Source organism: Strix uralensis, chromosome 3 (genome assembly GCF_047716275.1).
Source record: "Strix uralensis isolate ZFMK-TIS-50842 chromosome 3, bStrUra1, whole genome shotgun sequence".
Taxonomy (NCBI): Eukaryota; Metazoa; Chordata; class Aves; order Strigiformes; family Strigidae; genus Strix; species Strix uralensis.
Window position 1 is genome coordinate 29,363,975 of NC_133974.1, and position 24,352 is coordinate 29,388,326.

General features: G+C 41.2%; 1 protein-coding gene across 5 annotated transcripts in view; it reads right to left on the reverse strand.

The window, feature by feature from the left end:
• KHDRBS2 (KH RNA binding domain containing, signal transduction associated 2) overlaps positions 1–13,879 on the reverse strand; it is a 445,746-nt gene extending 431,867 nt beyond the window's left edge. For all 5 annotated transcript variants that reach the window (XR_012628034.1, XR_012628036.1, XR_012628035.1 and 2 more), the window contains exon 1: positions 13,661–13,879. Coding sequence is in view for 2 of the 5 variants with exons in the window: in XM_074861784.1 (XP_074717885.1) it covers positions 13,661–13,751 (91 nt within the window). In the remaining 3 variants the exon portion in view is untranslated. The remainder of the gene's footprint in view (positions 1–13,660) is intronic.
• Between the last annotated feature and the right edge of the window lie 10,473 nt (positions 13,880–24,352).

A 24,352-nucleotide genomic window follows, 5' to 3' on the forward strand; every position in this document is an offset into this window, starting at 1 on the left:
GTAACCATAGATCAGTCTGGAAAGTTCTGGTAGTTACAATTCTTCAGAATTTGAGGAAAAATAGGGATGCAAAATCGATAAATAATGTTGTTTCACATGAAACAGGGAATCCTACTGCTAGTATTATTGAAGAGAAGACTGCTTATCACAAGATGGCTGGCAGAATAAATTTTCACCTGCTAGAATAAGGTAAAGCATTAATTTCAAGCACTTTGAGGACTTCAGGTAAAGCTCTTTATACAAAAGAATTTTTATTCATGTTTCCAAGAGCATTTTTTGAGAAATTGAGATAAAAGGCATACATGAACATCACCATGACTACATGTTATGAAATATCCATTGAAATTTATCAAACTTATATTTGTATCGAGGAAAACACTAAGGCTTGTAGCCCATGTCAAAAATAAAGTCAAACAGAAGGAAAACACCCTTATTGTTGTCATATGAAAAATTATCACTCAGAAATGCCATGGGCAAAATTCTGATTATGTTGATCGAGGAGAGCAAGAAAAAAAAAATCAAACCATAAAGCTGTAAGACTTTGTTGGGTTTTTTCCTAAATGACTGTTCTCCCTTTCCTGAAATAGCATAATGAGAAGATGCTGCTATGCATAATATGATCCTGACTATCAATTCTATTAGTTTATTAAACGGCTGTATCTGATATAGAATGTTCTGTAGTAAGCCACAATTCAGTGGTTTTGTTACGTAATGTACAGGGAAGTACGATTTAAGATAGATCTCAAATATTCAATATCCCCGACTTTAAAAAGTGAAAAAACTATGTTAAAACAAAAATATGCCTCTTAAAATGGTTCTGAAGTTTGATTCTGATCCACAGCCAATACTGTTAAAGAATGGTACAAATCATGAAGAAAATGTCAGCAGGTAACAATTCAACAAAAATTGTTAGCGGTAAGGCTCACATTGGCAGAAACTAATGCAGGAAATCTATCCCCCAGGATTGTAATTTATATAAGAAAAGTGAACAAACACCACAATCTGATTTGGAATGCTATATTTGGTCAATGTTTCATTTAAGTCAATCTGGTTAAGTCTGTCCTTAAGTCACAGCTCTGGTCTTCATCCAGCTCAATGCTGGGACAAGAGTACAACACGCAGCATCACTTCTCTATGCCAAATTCTTGTTTTCTTGAGACACAAACAAAAGCATGTGAGAGGGAAGAGCATAGCCCTATACTCCAACAGGTAGGCTGACCTACACAACCCAGGGAAATAAAACTGCAGTGCTTACACTGGAATACACCTGTCTCACAAACAAGATGCAAGCAGCCCATATCTACACATGTCAATACTAGCAACAGGAAGACAAACATTTCACCTGAAATTTCAGTTAGGCCACATATTTCACGTCTCTGACAGCTAGAGTAGTCTGCTAAGCCATCTGGGGGGGAAAAAAAAAAAAATCTTATTGCATTGTATCTTTTCCTAATTTTCACTCCACTTCTTTGTTTTAAACCATGGAATGAACCTGAATTACCCTTTAATGAGTAATACTGCAAGTGCTAAAGACAGTCAGAAAAGCCCTACCATAAATAAATTGTAATATAGCCTTCCAATGTGTTATAAAATGTGCATTTATATATTTTAATTACATTTATTACATAACATGAGAGAATTAATGTTAATTGAAACTTAAATGATCCAATTAGAGTCATGCCAATTGTTTTCTTTTACTGTGCAAACTAGTAAAATGCAAAAGCTGGCATAACAATCTTACCTCAGATTTGCCAATCAAGTCCCCTTTTTTAATCCACTGATTTATGCAATCTTTTTACTGTTTGCAGTTTGAAGCTGGTTTTATCATCTCCAAAATTTTTGTTTCAGTCTATGGATAGCACAGAAGTTAGCTTTAAAGACATAGGAGAGTGTGCTGCTTGTGAATTGGTGCTCATATCACTGTGAAGGTTGCTGCTCTCTAATCAGTTGCAGACTCCACAATTGAACACTTACTCGATATCATCTTGGCATATCTAACCTTTCTTCTGTGAAACCCCATAATGCTGCATAAAATGTTCAACATATCTCATTCTCGTCCTGAAAAGTTATTAAGTAATTCTAGGTGTGGTAATACTCACATATGTTGAGCCACATTTCTGTCAGAAGATGAATTACATTTAATTTGGGGGATACATCAGAATGCCTGGAAATTCCAGCACCTGAGTAAGTTTATCTCTACGGATGTAAGACATAGAGCAGTCATTATTTCTGGAACAGTCAGCCTTGATGTATGCCTCACCATAAGAACACCATCTTTTCAAAGCAGCATTAGCAGTGTTATACTGAATTATCCATGTACTGGGGTATGGACAAAGGGTTATAGCCTAAAACATGAATAATAAAATGACAGAAGTGAAGATATTTCCATAAGATAGTGCACTATTCTACAGCTATTATGTACATAATTTTTTGTAGAAAAAATATAAATATGTAATATATTAAAAATACATATAAAATATTAAATATTACATAAATTAGAATTTTAATATATAAATATATATATACCCAGTAACTATTTCTCTGCGTGTATGGATAAGTAGAGTGTATACCAAGTGAAGTATATCACTTTGATAAACATTATGCCCTTTAAAAGGTGAAAAAAAAAGTATCCAATTTAATTTTCATTCTAACATCTTCCCTGCGCTTTGCTCTGTCTTTCTGAGTTCCCCCCACCAACCAATCCTTTTCTCTCCTAAAGATACACTATCCAGTCACCTGCCTTTTTCCTCACCACAACGCCTTCTGCTGAACGTTTCTGACGTCCTTCTCCAGTAAAACTGCCACCTTTACTCCCAGCCGAAGCCTCCATGGAAAAAATAAAACACCTCCTCCTCTTCATAGAGCTTCTGAGGATAGTAAAAGAATATAAAACAGAATGAAAGTGGCTGAAGGTGGGGAAGTTTACTAATTATATTAGCTGCTTACAGGAAGGCTGGAGGAGACATCAGTTTCCAGGGGAAGGCAATGCAAAGGAACACGCTGAAAGGGCGGCACGGAAATGGCAGAATCTGGGCAATCCTTCTCATCTGTAATGAGAAGACCACTGGCATAAATAAATCAAAGTTCAAGTTCACACCTTGTGACACTAGTACACTCCAATCCAAAGTGTGAAGGCTCTACTATGTAAAGAAAGAAGGAAACTCCATACCTAAAAATTCAATCTGTTCAGTGTTACAGTACTACCTTTTAAAATAAAAAGCATAAATAAACTATTAACTGGCTAACCATAGTATTCCAGAGGACTGTAAATATTATTACAAGGAAGATCTCAGTTTCTGTTTAGCATAAAACTGGGAGCATCTCTGAAAAACAGACTGTTGTGTTTAATTACTGCATAATTTAATATATATATATATAGGGCAGACACCTATAATGTATCTCTGAACACATGAAATACAAGTTTCAAAATTATGTAATTGTTCACAGAAGCTTTTCAGAAATAGTTGAACTTCATTTCAATTTTTCTTAAATCACCAACTGCATTTTCAAATGCTTATTAGCAGCTACTTTTATCTATCCATTTTAATTGAATAAAAATTAAAAGCTTCCAGAAGTCCTTAAGGGTTCAATATTTCTAGCTTTCATCAGTTTCTTAGAACTAAAGTAACAACATTTTACACCTGCTAAACCAGAATTTAATTCTTCACTTTTCTGTTTTAATTTTCTTCTCTATATCCTTTTCTGTACTGCTACTCCCTTCTCCCCTTACAATCTTCTGTTATTTTTCTCTCCTTTTTCCACCTTTTCTGCATTTTCTGTTCCTTTTCTGCCATTCTTCCCTCTCTCCATCCTACTTTTTCATTATTTATAAAAAACCTTTAAGGGCTGTGAGAAGGGACAGAGATGAACTGTCAAGAACAGAAGAGTTGCAGCCAAAAATTGGTATTAGCTTCTAATTATTTTCTGTCTATCTCTTACTCAGGACTTCAGTGTTTGGATAGATGCGGAATCACATCAAGCTCATGCTTTGTGTCTAAGTCGAGATGGTCCATTTCCACTTTCTGATGAATACGTCTCCTTCCACGTACACAAGCACTCAGAGAGTTGACAGTACATACGTTCCCTATTAAAAAAGTATTATCTCAAAATCTTTGTAGCAGTTTAAAAAACAGTCTTCTCTTCTCCCTTGCACCTGGCATATCATTTCAGATTATTCATACACTTTGGGGCAGCAAGGTATTTTCTTGCTGGAACAGATGGTTTGTGTATTCTAACAAGCTGGTACTGTATGAACACCTTTTTGTCATGCACAACTCAACATAAACTATTGCATAACCACGTTACCTCACAGTTTAGTCTTCTGGAAAAAGTAACAAAATAGGTAACGTAAACACCTGTTTTCCCACATTCCCTGCTGACCTACTGATCTCTTGGCTTTTCCACTGATCACTAAAACATTTCTCACAGGATTTTGCACAACCTGATCTGTTGGTGTCCACATTAAATCATTTGCAGCAAGCAAAGAACCAACCAACCACACCAGTAACAGCAGCAACACAGCATCTGGAAGACACCTAACAAATGAAATAAAATTATAATAAATTATAGGACATTCTGCAATAGTGCATTTACAGAGACAGAACAATCTTCTTGTTAAATAGGAGTGTGTAGGATCAGGAAAAAGCATCCACATAATATAAGAATTGAGCATAGCAGACAACAGCTTTTGAGCATAACTTGATCTACAAGTATGAGGAGGAAAGAATCAAATTCTACAATGGGCTAAAGTAAAGCCCACTAGCTTACATACAAATATTAGTGAAATAATTGCAAATATGTATCTGTGCAAAAGCTAAATCTATTAGATAGCTCTACAGTCCTATTCTACCAGAATAATAAGCATCATTTACCAAAATTAACTCTCCATCTTCCTGTCAAACTGAAGACAGGGAGGGGAAAAAGGTCTCTTGGAATTCTCCTTCACTTTATCATTCCTTCAAATGTCAACAGAAAAGACAGTAAGTCACTTAAGAGTTTGGTGCTGCTTATTTCAGTAGACACAGGGAAAAAAAAAAAATCAGTTTAAGTGCAAATTGGAAAGTCAGGGAGCCAGCTTCACAGCTGCAGCAAATCAGGGTAGTCCTAAGTATTTAGGAAAAATAATGTCTCTTTCCCCATCTAGAGCTTATGCTGTGACCCAAGGATATATGGCACAACCCCCAGACAACACCAAGAAGTTCTTACCACAGTCTCAAAAAAAAGATAAAATGCAAGGAAAAAATTTGCTTAAAAATATTCAGAAAAATCGCCAATATGAGCCCACATTATCAGAAATACAGAGTATAAAAATTTACACAGGGAGAGGTAAGAAGGTAACTAAATTTTTCAACACCAAAAAACCATTTTCAAAACATACACAGTCCTATTTCAGGGCAAGTTCTTTAATGTTAAGCATTTGAAAGAGAGCACTGAAACATACATTTGAATCCTAGAGAGCATTAAACTAGGGGAATATGCCAAAAAGGGATTTGTTTTCTCTCTCCAGTGTTCACACCTCCTAGGAAAACTATTTGTTCCTCTAATTCACAGTGCTGCTCTTCGGAGGTTGACTGATTGAGCCAGAGGCTTTGATCCCTACTTTTGTTTTTGCTGAAGGCACACCTGCCTTCACCAGTTAGCAAATCCAAACTGCTTCTACTATAAAAGAAGTCTAACTCTTTTCCTTCCAGATACAAAGCTGAGCTAAAAGAAGGAATGAAGATTTTAATAAATCTTTTACAGAGTAGCATGAAGTATTACTTTTTCCAATAGCTACATCAATTCTCAGAATTCAAAGTATTTTATAAATCAAAAGCTTTAGAGGTTTACATCTCTCAGCGTAACCTTTACAACAAGAAATAGATGCTAGGGTATCTGATGAACACTTCAGCTGGTGCAGAGAAATTCAAAGGCAGCAGTGACCTGCCCTGTGTCTTTTAGGCTTTGGATCATGCTAACCCAAGAAGAACAAACAGGAATGCTCGCTGCCAGCAGAGCATTTGAAGTTTTAAAGATGCCTTAGGTTATATCACATGCAGCCATATATGACCATCAAAACTTTGTATCATCTTATTTAAATGTGGATGATCTTCAGTATTACCATATTAGCATTACTATGAGTTTCACTTGATAAATTTTTCAGTATTCAAACTAAAAAAATTCCATTTTAACAGAAAAACTTGCAAAATCAGGAACAGGCATAAATTATTCCATGAGTTTTTTGCGGGGGGGGTTGGAGGTTTTTAATCTGCTGAACGTCTTAGATAATTTTCTTCATAGTTTTTATTAGTTCCAGTCCTTTTTAGGATAAGGATATAGCTGTACTCATTTCCAGCAGGATTCCAATTAAAATATGACAGGATTTACAGAAGACTGTAATAACCAGGATTATTTTTGCCTGCAAATTTAAGAATAATAATTTGGTATTAAAACTAATAAGAATAATATACATTTCTTATAAAGCTCTTTTCACTTAGAGATCTCAAAGATTAGAATGAAATTCAGCATTAGATAAAGTTTTAGAAGGTATTAATTGAATGTATATAGTACAAGGAAGAAACAAGTCAAAACTCTATGTTACTATGCACCTCAGACCTTTACCCAAGTGTCAAGGTTTTCCATTTCTCTGGTTAGACTGCATAGTCCTTATTTGTTTATACAGCCAAAGTCTACACTGTAGCATCACTGAAGTTCCCTACTTTACACACTTCATTTTAAAAACTGTCTGCTTCCTCACTTATTCTGATACCGCGTGCTGATATTCCTAACCCTGTGCTACAGTACCCATCCAAGGACTGAAAAATGCAAGGTGAAAAAAAAGATGAATGCATACCTTCATGCTGCTTCGGCAGGAACAGCCTGAAAAGCAGCATTTTTTTTTTCTGTATTAACACCTCAAACTCTTGAGGAAAGCACTTATTATTTATTTATTCTCAAAAGTTTTTAAAAGAAAAATGTATATCCTGAGGTCAGCCACGAGGACACTGAATTCTCCTTCAAATTCAGCAGCTTGTTGGAGAAGAGAGATTTAAATTGAAACAGTTAAAAACTGCTTGTTTTTGAAAAGGCACTCCTACCCTTGATTGAAGTACCGGCTAACTGCAGTGACCCTGCAGGTCAAGAAAACACTGTTTCATCTAGGCAGTATGTTTAGCCTGTGGTACAGCTGCAAGGCACAGAAAGGCATGATGTATTCCTACTTTCAATAAAGCTTGGAGAGGAACTATCAAACAGCAGCAACATCTACACATTCTAAAATAAGACCCAACATATCTGATACTTTGAGCTTGAAACCTGTGTCCTCGGATGTCACAGAGAAACCATTTTACTCTCGTGGCATTGCTTTGGTGGGCTAAGCAGATGTTCAGCCTTTCTTAGGTGACTTATGCACTGGTCACTATGGATCATATCAGATTTTATAGGCTATTAAATAGCCCAGCATGCTAGAGCAAATCTGGTTGTCAGTATATATTATCTGCACACTGCTTAAAGGAGAAAAGCATACATTGAATGTACAGGAATTTGATGTATCTGTTGGGCCAGACTAGCCCCTTCCCAGAAGGTGCTGGGATATGAAGGTCTATTTTGTCATGTGGAGCCCAACCATGCCACCTCCTGGTTAGGAATGGCCACTCTATTCTACACATTACACAGGTGTTCAGTGCTTGGGAAGTTAACAGTTGACTGGGGTTTTCTACTCGGCTATCCAGCTATTCTGCCTTCTCTTCTACTGACTGCAAATATTATCAATTTTCCAAATTCTTGAGTTTAAAAATATCTCCTTTGAGGCATAAAGGAAGAGAGATGGATGATTACAGTAGGTGTTCCCAAAATGAATACACCAAGGAGACTAAGCATGAAAGAAATTTACTAAAATAATTCCCAGGACAAATAAACACTCTTCTCCTTCCAAGGAAAACATTCATGTTGCCAAACACCAGCACACTCTATTGATGAGGCTATGGCCATCTGGATAAGCCTCAGCAAATGCCTTTGACCTTCCCTTAAACAGTTGGTACTAAACTCTATGATTCACACTGAATTGCGCCTTAAGCAGCTCCACCAATTCAAGTAGTACCATTTAAAGAATGAAGCACTATTTTTTTTTCTTTTACACAAGGGTATCAGAATCTAACCTTCAGTTATTGCATTTATATTGTTCCCTCTTTGCAGGAGAATTTGCTGGGTTTCAAAGTACATATTTTCTAAGATCACAGATCAAATGGTCCTAAACTGCTTCAGATGTCTGAAAGGGAGAGATTTTTATAATTTTTTTTTTCTTTAATCACATCTATCTTTTTTTTCTCCTCTTAAGCAAGCCCACCTTTTATGACTAACAACTTAGGGTCAACACAAACACTTACAAAGGTTGCTTTGTTATACTCATTCTAACATCTCATAGTATTTTGTTTTCCCTAAATACGGTTATTGCCTGGGACTTATCCGCATTACATTCTGCAAAGCAAAAGCACTTCCTAAGATAATGAACACGTACCGTGTTGTCAAACCATGATAAAAAACTATTCCCCTTTAAAAAAAAAAAAAAAATTCAGTCAGTTCTAAAACCTGTAGTATATTCTACTGATTTTCATGATTACTAGGCTATTATCTGCATCATTCAGTATATTATATTTGTATAATGACTGCCTGATAGCCCACTAATGGCAATAGGAAGATTGCCATTAACTTTAGTGAGCTTTGAACCAAGTCTGTAATGCCTAGTGCATCACCGCTTTATAGAAATTATAAGTAATTTGTATTCATCTAGAGTTTGCATTGATACTACTCCTTTCTTCTTGAAAAGTATCCAAATGTAGATATATAAATCCAATTTCTAATGAAACCAAGATATCTCAAATACATGCTCTAAACATTAGTCTTTCCAGAGTCAATCTTCCAGTTCTTTACACTGCATTTCTTGGGACAGCAAAGTAAACAATGATTAACACAAACTATTTTGTGAACAAAGATTTCTTCTCACCTGATGTAAACATCAGGAAAAAAAGAAACAGTAACTAGAAAAGTGACCGCTCACAGATTAATATTAATGTGTGAATTTACATTAATCTTATTTTGTTTAGACAGAGTAAACTAATAAATTTGAAAGTCTATTTTCCACAAGTAGTTTTCAATGGAAAACTTGATAAAAATTAGAAAGTATCGGAGGCCTGACTTCAGCAGGTCACAGGCTTGGCCTTTCACATCTCGGGCTAAGGATATGATTGTCATATTCTATATTGACAAGACAACTTTCACACCGCGACCTTATTATTGCCCCAGGTTTTTAATAGAAAGATATACTTATGAACTAAATCTGCCTTTCTATATGAAAAGCAAATGAATCTCCAAGAGTCCAAAGAAATCCAAACCCCACATAAGCCAATATATTAGTTGAAATCCTGAACATAAGACAAAATGAATTTGCATTACATCAACAGTTTTCAGACTGGATAGAACAATTATTGCAGGCTTGTATGAAAGACTGTACTAATGTTCACTGAGTGTAAAGGCTAAGTAATTATATACCTTTTGAATAATCATACCCTGTCCTACAAGGAGCTTTATGATGCTGAGCTATATGAGACTAATTGACACGACTGGAGGTTTAACAAACTCATGCTATGCCACATGGAATAATCTAGAGACTTAAGATTAAAGTTAAAGGCCTGATTCTCATTGCCTTCAGAATGCCAATTGAAAGTCTGAGGTCAATTGTACTGTCATTACATAAAGAGAAATTAGCTACCTCATTACCCAAGTAATGCTGATATTTCCATGGGGAGAGATGCTCTTACTTTGGCCAGCTCCTTCCAATAGGTCTTTTTCCTTTATGTTCGTATTACAAAACACATAACTGGCTTTGGAATATCTTGCACAGTATATTATTAAAGCCACACATTATATATAAAGTTTGCTTTCCCAAAAAGTATATAGACAATTAGCTGGCACTTTAGCTTATTAAAAATAACACTGATAAAAAACAAGTTTTGAACTACCAGACAGTTTCAGTCAGTCATACCTTTCTACATCCTCCACACCTTCACAGCTAAAGTCACACACTTCTTTTCATATTCATAATCATAGACATCTTACACAAAGCAATAAATATTTACATACATGCAAAACAACACACAGAAGCAGCTCATGAGTTACCATAGTAGGAAGTAGCACTAGAACAGAGAGGCTCTCAATTCTCACTGGAGCTCTATAGTGTGCTGTGGCATAAGCACAAGTTCAGTACGAAAGATGCTGCTCAAGAACACACTCTTCACTTTTGAGATTTTTGATCTGACCAAGCATCATCTGACTTCATACACTGATCAGGATATCTCCTGACCAGTACTATCTTACCCAAGAAAATAACTACCTGCAACCAGTTTACAATAAAATCTATTAAAACTATCCATGAAACAGTGTAATTCTTCCAGCTCTTATAACAGACTGGTACACAAAATAGTTCAGTTAACAGACAAAAGTCCTCTCCAACAGATGGAGATTTGCCTATTCTTTGGAGTTCAGCTACCTATTACAATTAAAAGAGGTCTTCTTTTCTCATTGCTGACTAGATTACATTATCAGAATGAATATGTTCAATGCATTTTGTAAGAGTCCAAATAAACTAATATAGACAGGTAAATATCAGAAGAATTTGTAAAGTGTGAATCGTTGCTAAGAGATGACTTATAAATGGCTTTTCCATTTCTAATAGTGCAATAATCATGTAGGAGCTACTTCTATATGAAACAGGTAATGACCCAGGGGGAAATAAAGCATCTTCTGTTTAAGGCACTACATTAGTCAATTAGAGACTGGGTTCATTTTCAGAATTCACCACAGATTCCCTTGGTGATTTTTAGAGAAATTATTTGTTTTATGCCTTTACACTTTGTATCTAAGAAGTGCCAGTACCTTTTTCATCACCTTTCTTTGTGTTGTTTGGTAAGTATGCAAATTCTCTGCCATGGGAAATGTCCCTTTTCTGTGGGCTTTACCACACATTGCACCATGGAGGCTCTAACCCAGATAAGGACTAAAGTAAGTAATTTCTATTCATCCCTCAGTGGTGAGGGGTAAATAGCTACTGATTCAAGTATGCATCTGACACAGGTCAACCTGTAGGACACAGACCTACATATTAAAACCACAAGTAATTTGTTGTTTTTAAAATAACTTAAGTACACCAAAACACAGAAACAAAAAAAAAAAAAAAAAAAAAAATCAAGCAAACAAACAAAAACATTAATGGGGAAAAACATCGGGTTTTATCTTTACAAGTAAATCCAGTGTCGTAAATTGAAATCGTATTTCTGGAATGCCTATCACTTGTGTGCCCTTCTGCAGTTTCACATAGCAGCATGTCTCTTCTGAACCTCAGGTTCTAGCAACTGACATGAAAAATCACAGCACTTTCAACTCAGAGCAAATGCCTGAGGCTCTCATCTCTGAAGCAAAACCCTTAAATCTACACTTACGCATTTTATACAAAATCTACTAGCAATCAAAAAAACTTAGTATACCATAAAAATAACACCTGGCTGCTATTGTTACGTATGTAGCTGGTCACATATTATAAAGAACAGAAATCCAGAGTCTGGAAGCATTGCTTCATTGTAGATATATCCTAGAAATACATTATTACAGAGATCCTTGCACCACTGCCCTATGTTCTTCCTGCACCCAAAAATAATTCTGCCAGTTCTATACATTCCCTTTCTGTTTATACCCAGCAGCAACCAGTGCATTAATTCTTGTTTCCTCAAGTAGTTATACTCTTACCTTGATTAAAGTGTTTTAACAGTCATCATATGTTAGACTCTAAACCAAATCTCTAGAAAGCTTGACAGATGGTGTTTTGAAGGATAATGCCAGGTATCTGGTGTGAATCTGACATCAGCATTCCCTAGAGACAACTCACCTTCATCTTTTCAAAATCCACTAAAATATACGTAGTCCTAGTTATACTAAGAAGGAACGAGAAAACTAATCCTTTATTCAATCTCACTATTGCCCAAAATGCAATTTCCACATGGACTTGACCCCTAGAATCACCTATTTTATTCTCCTTTTTTTTAACTTTACTTTGCACGCTTTCGATTTTGTCCTTCGTGCATTTTCTCTTTCCCATGCAAACGTACAGACTCTCAGTAGATACCTCCCCCCTCTGGGAAAAGATCGAACTGCAAGGTGCCAAAAACATCCCTCTAAGAAATAAAGGCTTTGTTTATAGTATGTTTATTAGAAAAACAACTATAAAAAGTAACATGGCTGCCTCTTCAGCAGCAAGGTAGCTATGACAAAAGTGTACCAAACATGTTGGTACTCGTACCGAATTTCCAAGCCATCAAACCGAAGCACTCTACCAAAACCTGGGCTCAGTATCTTCATTCACAATCAATAAAACATATATTAAGGAAAGACAATATAAAGACTGCTGACAGAGGAAGACACTTACTGCTGGCATTGTAAGTTTTAATTAGTTATGATTTTCCATAAGACATAACAGAACGTTGGAAATTACTCACCACCTCTGAATGGGAGTTTATTTGAATTTGTGACTCTCTCAAGGGCCTAACCATATATTTCTTTGCTTTAGTCTCATTTAAGGGCTTGACAGGTTGTTTTGATTTATGCATAATTTTTACTGCTTCTTTTTGACATGAGGTTTCAAGTTTTACTGGAATTTTTAAAATGAGTATTACTTCACAATAAGTTTAAGTGGAATTTACTGGATTACACTTCTGCAAAAGTTGAAATGCTGTACCGCAAGGCCCACGCTCAATAACTATACTGAGCAGTTATTAAAAGACAGACTGATGTATAAACTTTTTAAAGACTCTCCAGTTGAACTAGTTCAACTGAAGGAAGGAAAGCAGAGTGAGTTACAATGAATAACAAAAGCCGTACATTCTGAATCACCACACACATAAACCAAGAGAAAACCACCATGCCCTGGATGAACCAGTGTCACGAAACTGATAAGCCGCATCCAATCCATGCCCGACACCGCGTAGTCAACTAAACCAGTGCCACACTAACAGCATCACGGCAGCGCCACACAGACCTCATCACTTCAGCACGGGAACCGAGACGCGACGAGTTTAACGAGAAGCCAGCACCCGCCTCTGCCTACAGGAGACCGCGGCCCGCGGCAGCGCTCCCCGCCGACACCAACCGAGCGCGGCGGCGGCGGCGACGCGGCCCCAGCGCACTGCCGCGGGCGGGCGCGCGCTGCCCGAAGCGGCCCCGAGGGCGGGCGCGGGCCGCGCTCAGAGGGGCTGCCTGGGTGCGGAGCCCGGCGCCGGCTCCGGGGGCGGCTCCGCGCCCGCGCAAGACCCACGAACTGCCGCCGCCCGGCGCCGGCGGGGGCCACGCGCGTCGCTCCGCGCCTCCCCACGCCCGCGCGTGGCTAAGCCGCCCCCCCGTCTCCCCTCGCCGGCCGTTTCCAGCGCCGAGGCTCGGGGGGGAGCACGGCCGCACCACCGCCGCCGCCCGGCCCGGCCCGACGCCCGCCCGGAGACCCGAGTGCCCTCGCTGGCGCCCGGCCGGGGCCGCCGAGTGCCGACCCGGAGGGCGGCCCCCGCCCCGCGGAGCGCCCCACGCTGGGGGAAGCGGCGGGGCCGCGGCGGCCGTTGGGCCGCGGCGGGCGCGAGCGCAGCCTTACCGTCGGCCAGGAGGCGCATCGCGTGAACAAAGGAGGGATCCAGGCTGTCCTTCTCGGCCATCAGCTCGGGCAGGTACTTCTCCTGCTCCATCGCCTCGGGGCCGCGGCGCCTGGGCACGCCGGGACGGGCTGCGCGGGCGGGCGCCGGCTCCCTCCGCGCCTCCGGCCGCCTCCTCGTCGCTCGCCCGCCCCCCTCGGCGCCCCGCGGCTGGCAGGTGCGCCGCGCCTCCGCGCCTCCCCGCCCCGCCCCGCCCCGCGCCGCGCCGCACCGCCCCGCGCCGGCCGCCCCTCCCGCGGCGGGGCGCTGCCCTCAGCGGCCCCCGGCGCCGCCTCCGCCTCCCCCTCACGGGGGCGGGGGCTGGGGCGTACGCGGGTCGGCGCGTGCCGCTGTTCGCGCGCCTCGCGCCGCCTTTCCGTGCCGCCCCGCCCCTCCCGCCAGCCAGCGACCCGCTCCCACCGGCCGCCTTAACTGGGGAGGCGGGGCAAGACGCGCCCCGCCCCCCAGCCGCCTGTTCCCATTGGTGGCTGCGCCCCGCCAGGCGGGGGCCCGAGCGGGAAACTCGCCGCGCCATTGGCTGTCGCCAGGCGGGCGGGACGGGGCGGGGGTAGCGCGTGAGGGATCGCGGGTGTGTTTGTGTGTGCGCGGGTGTGTCTGTGTGCGCGTGTCGCTGTGCGTGTGCGCCTCGAGGTGTGCGCGCGTGTCTGTGCGCACGGGTGTGGACGCGTGTGCGTCTGCGCACGTCTGTGTGCGCGGGTGTCTGCGCGGGTGTGCGTGTGCTCGTGTGCAGCTCCGTGTGTGTCTGCGTGTCGGTGGGAGCGGGAGCACGTGCGGGATGTGTGTGTGTGCGTGCGCGCCTCTGTGGTTGTAGATGGGAAAGTGCGTGTGCGTGTGCGACTGTGTCAGGGTGTCGCTGTGTGTCTGTGTGTGACTGTGCCTGCGCTTGGGGGTGTCTGTGGGAGCGCGAACGTGTGTGTTGTGGCATGTGAGAAAGTGAGTGTGCGAATGAGCGAGTGGGGTGCGGGGGGCGTGTTGTGTCTGTGTGTGTGTGTTGGCCTCTGGGGCTGGGGGTTGCAGCTGTCCGCGGGAGCGTGCAGGTGGGGTCGTGCCCCTGTGCCTGTGTGTGCACGCGTGTCTCAGGGTGCGTCTACGCGCGTGCGTACGCGTGTGCACGGCGGCTGTCTCTGCGTGGGCCTCTGTGCCGGTGCACGCCCGTGGTGCTGTGTGCCTCCGCCCGTGCGGCGGGTTGTTGTGCCTGCGTCTGCGCGGCGGCGATCGCGCGTGGCCGTGGCCGTGTCTCGGCTCGGCGCGTGCTGGGACTCCGCGGGCGGCTGCACCTCCACGCACGGTCCCGGCGCCGCCCGGCCGCCGGGCGCTCTCCGCGGTGCTGAAGCGGCGCGCAGGGCCCGGACGGCGGCGCTGCGCGCCGCCCTCCCGCTCCGGCGGCCCCGCGGAGCACGGAGGGCCCTCCCCGACCTCCGCCGCGCTCCCCGAGCCCCTCGGCCCGACAGCTCTGTGCGGCGCCGGGGAGGTGCCCTGCTCACGGGGTGCCGCAGCGGCGCTGTGCCTGCGCTGGAGCTGCGGGGCAGCGTCTGCGCCGGGGCTGGGATCCGAGCACCAGCGACCGGGCACGGCTGCTTACACCGTGCGCCGGGAATGTCTGCCCGCGGCTGCTGCGCGCAGCTGGCGACAGCGCAGGAGGTGCCTGGCGGTCCTGGGGGGAAGGGCTCATCTCTGCTGAGGAATGCCGCGCTGCACCCCCAGGAGCTGCTCTCTGCAGCTCCCACGGCCTCACATCACAGAATTAAAGCAGTTAAATGCAATTAAATGTCTACAACTGGACTAAATACAACTGATTTTAATTAGAATTTAGCTCTAAGTATGCCTATACTATAGGTGATATTTATCCAGGGTTTTCCCCCAACAGACAATTTAGTAACGCATTTTGATTTTGAGAGTAAACAAAAGATGCTTAACTCATCTTAAGCCATTAAAACTTCATTTGTGGGACCTCGAGAGCAAACACGTTGTGAAAGACTACTAACTTAGTATTTATTCTAATGACATAGCTGCTGCAATAATACATTTGTAAATCACCTGCTACAGTTCATCTTGAGATTTTTTTTTTTTTGTATGTGGTGTTTGGAATTTTCTTTTTCTTTTTTTTTTTTCAGAGGATGAAGGAATGAAGAAAGGTAAAAATCAAGACAAAAACTCTGTAAGGGCATGCACAAGGTTTTGAAGACATTGTACAGCCATTGCATAAAAATTTGGTCTGTGATGTGTTCAAAATTCTAAGATATATGCGGGCAACCTTTATGAAATTTCCACTCAGTGTGCAGATGATTGAGGGGTTACAAACATTTACGAGAATATGTAGAGAATGTCAGTGTCCAATGTGCTGTAGTATTTCCATGTGTGTGTATGTGTAATAAGATACCTGGGAACTATCTTCCCTGCTGAGAAAGAGTAGGATCAGGAAAACAGTGTGATTTTAGCAAACTTGTGAAACACTTAAGAAGCAGAGAGGACTGACAGCAGAACTGAAAGGTTTAATTGGCAATCAGCTTTGCTACACGCTGGGGGTGGGGATAAAGAGAAGGCATCAGTCCTCCTTTTAAAATTAAATAAATACATAAATAAATAAAAGAGAAGCATAGAATGAAGATATTTTATTAATAATTTACCCTGATTCAATTTACCGCATGAATAGTTCTTCTTTCTCAGTTAACAGTGTAGCAAGAAATGGCATGCTGTTTGCAACACAGCTCTGGACTGTCTTGCTTGAGAGATCATCTATGTCTTCAGATCATACTTCTGCAGCTCTGTTCATCAGAGTAATTCAGGCTGGTGCCCCTCAGTTCAAACAGAGAGAAGACTAGTGATAGGTGTATTCACCTAAAGCACCTTCAAGACAAATCTAAGCCATCATCATTCAGAAGCAATCCTGGTCTGGTAGCTTTCAAAACACACCATATGGTCATGTATATGGAAAACAAGTTTTGGGGGCTTTCCATCTGGGGTGTTAGAAGAATAGTGTTACTTTAGTCTGTCTAATTGTACTTAACCTACTTAAATGGGAGGAAGCTTTGATTTAAACACCTTTAAGTTTATTAAACAGTGGGAAGTGCTACATTCATCAAAGTCATTTTTTCTGGTCGAAAGAGAGCAGGTTTGCTTGCACAACTTCATACAGCAAAGTAGACTGAGACAAGTTTCCTGTCAGTTCATTTTTTCCAAAGTTATAAAGTTAAATTGACTTTCAGTGATACTTAGGCTGCAAAACCATTGAGATGCTTTCCTGAATTGTAACTTATACCTCATTAAAAAAAAAAAAAAAAAAAAAAAGCATTAAAATCTGTCAGACAGGAAATATAGACCTCTAATGACATCAAGCATGACTTCATTGCTAGTTGGAGATCAATTTTTTTTCATAGCTACTAAAAACCAAAGACACATTTTACAACTTTTTAGTCTGAAGTGTCAAGCCAAATTAAAGTTTATCTGTACTATATTTTATTACTAAGTCTGATACTGAAGTGGATCACAACATGCCAGACTATAGCTTATTTGAAGATAGAACAGGTCACAATCATGTGTTTTTGCTGGTGCCAACTAAATACGCATGTATTATCATCTAGCACTGAAGTCAGAAGGAAGCGGAAGCAAACAGTTGCAGGAAAATCTCCAAACTTTTCAAATGCTTATTTAAAATTATGAAATCTTTTGAGAATATGCAGTAGAATGAGTGGTCAGTGTGAGCACAATGACAATGATTTACTCTTCTGACACATCACATTAAAGTCAATATAATAATTTAAATCAGCACAGTTATCTATGTGTGTGTGAGTACACCTAGGACCTCAGACACCAAAGATCAGATTTGCCAAGCATTTTCAATTTCAGAAATTCCATCTGCTTTCAAATTTCTCCTCTGTTTCACTTGCTTAACTACAGATAAGGGTTATCTGGTTCCCGAACTGACTACAGATCAGAATAAAAGCTAGGGAGTTTCTCCTACCATCTATGTTAACCATATCCTTCCCTTAAAGTGGAATCATAATTGATGATATAAGGAATAAAGAAGCATCAATACATGTGCAAGAAAGAGGGAATGTCCCCACCTCCTTTAGTTTATTTATTTCCTTCTTGGGATACTTGAGATACTGTCTGTATCCAGAGTACCATCACACAACACATGTGGGACAACCAGATGATCAGGCCCAGTCAGCATGGGTTTATGAAAGGCAGGTCCTGTCTGACAAACCTGATCTCCTTCTATGACAGGGCGACCTGCTTATTGGATGAGGGAAAGGCTGTGGATGTTGTTTACCTTGACTTTAGTAAGGCCTTTGACACCGTTTCCCACAGCAATCTCCTGGCTGCTCACGGCTTGGATGGGCACACGCTTTGCTGGGTAAAAAACTGGCTGGATGGCCGGGCCCAAAGAGTTGTGGTGAATGGAGTTAAATCCGGTTGGCGGCCGGTCATGAGTGGTGTCCCCCAGGGCTCGATTTTGGGGCCACTCCTGTTTAACATCTTTATTGATGATCTAAACGAGGGGATCGAGTGCACCCTCAGTAAGTTTGCAGATGACACCAAGTTGGGTGGGAGTGTTGATCTGCTCGAGGGTAGGGAGGCTCTGCAGAGAGACCTGGACAGGCTGGAGCGATGGGCTAAGGCCAACTGTAGGAGTTTCAGTAAGGCCAAATGCCGGGTGCTGCACTTGGGCCACAACAACCCCCATCAGCGCTACAGGCTTGGGGAGGAGTGGCTGGAGAGCTGCCAGTCAGAGAGGGACCTGGGTGTGTTGATTGACAGCCGGCTGAACATGAGCCAGCAGTGTGCCCAGGTGGCCAAGAAGGCCAATGGCATCCTGGCTTGTATCAGAAATAGCGTGGCCAGCAGGGACAGGGAAGTGATCTTACCCCTGTACTTGGCACTGGTAAGGCTGCACCTCGATTACTGTGTTCAGTTTTGGGCCCCTCACTACAAAAAGGACATTGAATTACTCGAGCGTGTCCAGAGAAGGGCAACGAAGCTGGTGAAGGGTCTGGAGCACATGTCGTACGAGGAGCGGCTGAGGGAACTGGGGAGAAGAGGAGGCTGAGGGGAGACCTCATCGCCCTCTACAACTACCTGAAAGGAGGTTGCAGAGATCTGGGGATGAGTCTCTTTAACCAAGTAATAAGTGATAGGACACGAGGTAATGGCCTCAAGTTGCACCAAGGAAGGTTTTAGACTGGATATTAGGAAGTATTTCTTTACAGAACGGGTTGTTAGGCATTGGAATGGGCTGCCCAGGGCAGTGGTGGAGTCCCCATCCCTGGAGGTGTTCAAGAGGCGGGCTGACATAACACTTAGGGATATGGTGTAGTTGGGATCTGTCAGTGCTAGGTTAACGGTTGGACTAGATGATCTTCAAGGTCCCTTCCAACCTAGATGATTCTGTGATTCTGTGATTCAGACTCCATCTGATCTCTGCAACCTGGCCTGTGGATACAAGTCATTGGACCATGTGGCTTCACTGTTTGATAATGGGGCACCTGAACATGCACAAGCTATCAGTGCGAAGCTTGCTGCCGTGTAACCACACTGGGAGGACATATTGGGCTTTGGCCAGCAGTGGCTGTGCTCTCTCCTCATAGAGGCCACCCCTGCAGCACCCCGCACTGCTGACACCTTGCCACATATTCCAGAAGGTAAGTGTGCATCAGCAAGTACAAAAATCTCTGTAGATCACCTTCAGACTACCCCGGGCACAGCAAAAGACTCAGCCATATGGTCCAACCCACACCTGAATGGTCTCCATAGCAAGTCCCTGATTTCAGTACAATTTTGATCTCTCCACTCATACAACTGAATAAACATTGGTTTTCTTAGAGACAACCCATACAGATTAGTCCTTAACCTATATAAATCATACAAACCATCTTCAGTTAAAAAATGAATCAGTACTTATTTCCTTGCAACACATTAAATAGTTTCCTATACTTGGTGAGCCTAGGACGCCGGAAGAGTTCAGTGTGAGTTCCAGGTGTACAAAGAATGTTAGCTTATACTATAACTTAGTTTATGGTATGTTCTTAGTTCATCAAAACACATCAAACAAAATCATGTCTGTTACAACTCTATTTCATATTTAGCATTCTTGAGATCTTGTAAAGAAGAAGTAATTGAAAACATGACCCAGAGTAAATGCCATGGAAGGAAGTATAACCTCACTGAAAGATCTTCTTTATCATTAATTTGGGATGCTTTTAACCAAAATAATAAACTAAAAAACAGCAGCTGAAGACAGAAAAAGATGCTTAAATAGAAATGAACGGCAAAGAATAAAATGCAGTCTACAATGATTGTGTCTCTGGACAGCTTGATGTCCAAGTGGAGAGCAGTGACAAATGGCATTTCTGAGGGGTCAGTATCAGGACCAGCACTGTTTAACATCTTTGTGGCTACATGGACAGTGGAATTGAGTGCACTCAATCAGCAAGTTTGCTAACGACACCAAGCTGTGTGCTGCAGTCGACACGCTGGAGTGAAGGGATGTGCCATCCAGGGGGACCTTGACAGGCTTGAGAGGTGTCCTGTGCAAACCTCATGAAGTTCAACAAGGCCAAGTGCAAGGTCCTGCACATGGGTGGGGACAATCCCAAGCACAAATACAGGCTGGACAATGAGTGGATTGAGAGCAGCCCTGCAGAGAAGGACTTGGGGGTGTTGGTAGATCGAAAACTGACTATGAGCCAGCAATGTGCACTCGTAGCCCAGAAAGCCAAATGTGTCCTGGGCTGTATCAAGAGAAGTATGACCGGCAGGTCGAGGAAGGTGATTCTCCCCCTCTACTCTGCTCTCATGAGACCCCATTTGGAGTACTGTGTTCAGCTCTGGGGCCCCCAGTGTAGGAAGGACATGGACCTGCTTGAGCAGATCCAGAGGAGGGACCAAAAGATGATCAGGGGGCTGGAGCCTATGAGGACAGGCTGGGAGAGTTGGGGTTGTTCAGCCTGGAGAAGAGAACGGTCCCGGGAGACCTTACAGCGGCCTTCCAGTACCTAAAGGGGGCCTACAGGAAAGATGGGGAGGGACTCTTTATCAGGGAGCATAGTGATAGGATGAGGGGTAATAGTTTTAATGGCAGGGAGGGTGGAACTAGATGATCTTTAAGGTCCTTTCCAACCCAAACCATTCTATGATTCTCTCTCTTCCTTGCGATGCTACCAAAACTGACTGAGAATTTATGAGTTTATGACATAATTTTCTCCTCTCCGCATGTAGGTAAACACCAGATCTTATATTTTGCTTACCGGTGTTTGAAGTTCTATCTCTGCAGTTCCTTCTGACCTTTATATTACAGCTTATCCGTTGCAGGTAACTCAAACACTTTACCAAAAGTCTCTGCGATCATAGCACAGTCTCCAGTTCACCTGTTTCCTCTAACCTTACTGCAATCAATAAGTAACAGATGTCTGAGTATACCTTTCATCTTTACCTCCAAGATTTAGAGCTGTTCCTTTTCATACAAAACCTCCAATTACATTGCTTTCCAATTTTCCTTTTCACATGATGCAAAATGTATCTTTTGTACATTTCTTTTACTTTTTCCCTTTCTGCTTATTGTTTCCACCATCCTTTCCCAGTATGCATATCTCCCTTTAATACAAATTTCTCTCTTGAAGGATAGCAACAATAATAAAAACTAATGGACAAGCTTAGGTATGAAGAAGGTGCTACATGATTTAGAATAATTGAGCTACATTTTCCAGACTCCTAGGACTCTTCCTTGAGCTAATCCTTCAGTTTGTAGTTAAGCACCAATTATTCAGCACAGCAAGTTACAGAAGTTGGTAGTGTCACCTAGCTTTAGGCATGTAAAAATCGGATGTCTAACTCTACTCCAGTCGCCATAGACACACTTTACAGTCAGTAGGTTGCAATAGGCTCTTCCAGCAGTTTGTTCATCTCACCTGCAGGTACCTATCTTTGGTTTAGATGAGTCATCCTATGCAAAATCTGATTTCTCTCCACTGGATGTGAAGTCAGTAACTAGATTAGTCGTAAACATCTATCTTGTACATAACAACATTAGCACAAATGAATTCCAACAGATTTCACTAGTGTATGACAATAAAGAGGCCAGAGGAGTTTGTCATTATATAACAGATGATGGAACAGAAAAATGACTTCCAAAAAGTACATGTGATTTGCATGAAAAAATGTATTCTACTTCAGGCATACAGAGGTAGAAAGGAAGACAAAAATAAAATGGTAGAATATATTTGAGAAAAAAAAGATGAGAGATCTATACATATAGTTTACCTAAGATGTAAGTATATCTACAAATCCCTGAATGAAGTATTATACCCAAATGAGAATAGAATTGTTTAGAAGATGCAAATGATGTAAACTAGAAATGAGATTAAATTACATATGGCAAAATGCACACTGAATGTAACAAACTTTTACCCTTTCATTTAGAAAGTGAACTTTAATCAGAAGTAGAAAGCAAAGAAAGGGAAGCTTGTAGCTATGGATACAAGAAAGCAGGTAATACAATATAGTTCTGTTTTTTGGGAGATTTGGTGGGGTTTTTTTTGTTTGTTTATTTGTTTGTTTGGTTTTTGCAATACATTTGTAGCTTTTTATCCAGTTTGGTTTTGTTTAAGTTTTGTTCAGAGAGTATTCATCTGTAATTGATTAATTAGCAGCTTGATTTTGTTAAGAAGGATACAATGGAGACAACTGTCTGAGCCCAATTAGTTTAGTGATCAGGTACACAAATCCCATAGCCAGACAACAAGACAAAATTATACTTTATTAATCCATTGGTCTATTGCAATGTTGCAACAACTGAAATGGAGCAAATTCAGGATATGATTTAACATATGCCTATTTATGCATTTACAATATATAGCTCTACAGAATTTAGCCAGTTCCCACTTACTTATCAGAAGTGTAGAAGTACACTGAGAAAATCCCAGACAAACCACCTTTGGATGGTATCCAAATAGCAATCTTAAAACCAAATATATAAAAACTACAGGACATGCAAATCATCAACAAACTGGAACAAAAAAAGACAATTCTTCACTAAACAAGTTCCAAGATACCTCACAATATTAAAAGGTCAGAAAGAGTTCAACTAACTCTCCAAGCCATAGTCAAACATTACGGAAATTTTGTTCAAAATGAAGCATGACATGGGGAAGGGTTTGACACTATACAGCATCTTTATTGATTTACATACTTTTAAGTATAAACTTATATAATTGTTTATTATAAACCCATTTAAGGTGTGTAATACTAGCAACTCAACAGTTTACTTGCTAAATATAGTATTGGAAATAACTGCCCTCCAGAACCTTGCAAGAGAGAAGATTTTGAGCTTTAAATGAACCTAAATCTCTCCACTTTCTATATAAAGAACTATTTGAGGCAGAATATTTCAGTAGGAACCTAAAAGTTAGGAACCAATTAGGTGTCTAATCTAGGATTAAATGCAGGTATTACCGCGAGTATGAAACAAAAAAGCCACAGAAAATATCTTCTTTTGACAATGTATATTCTAGTTCAGCAGAAGGCTGTGAAGTGATACTCATCCCACTTGTAAAGATTTGTCTGTTTTTAAAGAAATCATAGAATCAATACTTCACATACGTTTCAGTCTTACTGTATCATAGCAGAAGCATTTTCTGGAAGAGTCACTGAATGATGTTACGGCTCTTAGCAGTATACAAATGAAGGTGTGTAGAAGATAGGAAATTATTTTAAAATCAAATTAGCATTTTATCAACTGCAAATCGTGGAAAAATGTTATAAATTATTTCACAATTTATTTGATCAAAGCTGAGCATATCTGAATGAAAATTTTTAATGGGTAATAGGAGATATAGACATTTTCAGTTCAGAAGAATAAAAAGCTATACCAGCTTTGTGAGTCAGTATTTCTTAGAGAATAAGTCCTTTATGAAAATGCTTTTAAATTCCCAGTTTATCTTTTTAGGTAAGAGCATGCTGACTCCTAAAATATCCTTAGTCCACGCTGAGCATTCTCACCCATAAGATTTAAAAAAAAGGGTATGAACCCAAATTTTAAGACCTTCAGATCACAAGTAGTTTCAAAACTTTTAGCAAGTTTTCCCTTTCTCCTTGCTTTTTTAACACTAGCAAAGCCATTTAATGCTCCCAGCAGTTTCTTTTTGGAGAAGTCATAATATTTAGTTGTACTCGGAATAGGTCTCTTAGAGTTGTGAATAATAAATGGAGAAGGTCGGGGAACTTAAGAGAAGAAATTTAAAAAACAGGCAAACATTTAGCAAGTTTCTGAAAAAAAAATGTTTTCAGTGTCTGACCAGCTCCAGTTATAAAGTAATAGGAATGAAAACGTTAAAAGCTCAGCAAATGTTGTTAAATCTGCTCATAATGATGGCGTTTATTTGCCATTTATGCCAGAGCAAATGGATTTGCTTTATTTCAGGAGCTGTGCTGTATTAGTCTCAACTATTGCAAAGCTCAGTTCACCCATGGAGCAAATGGATCATGAGTCATTCTTTTGCTGAATAGAGCATTAAGTGCAGTCTCATCTTGCGATTATTTAATTTTCCAAATAAGTCATTCCAAAGCTCTATGAACTCCATGATTATATAATTTTTTTGGAGGGGATGAAATTTAAGGAAATATTATACCACTGTTAC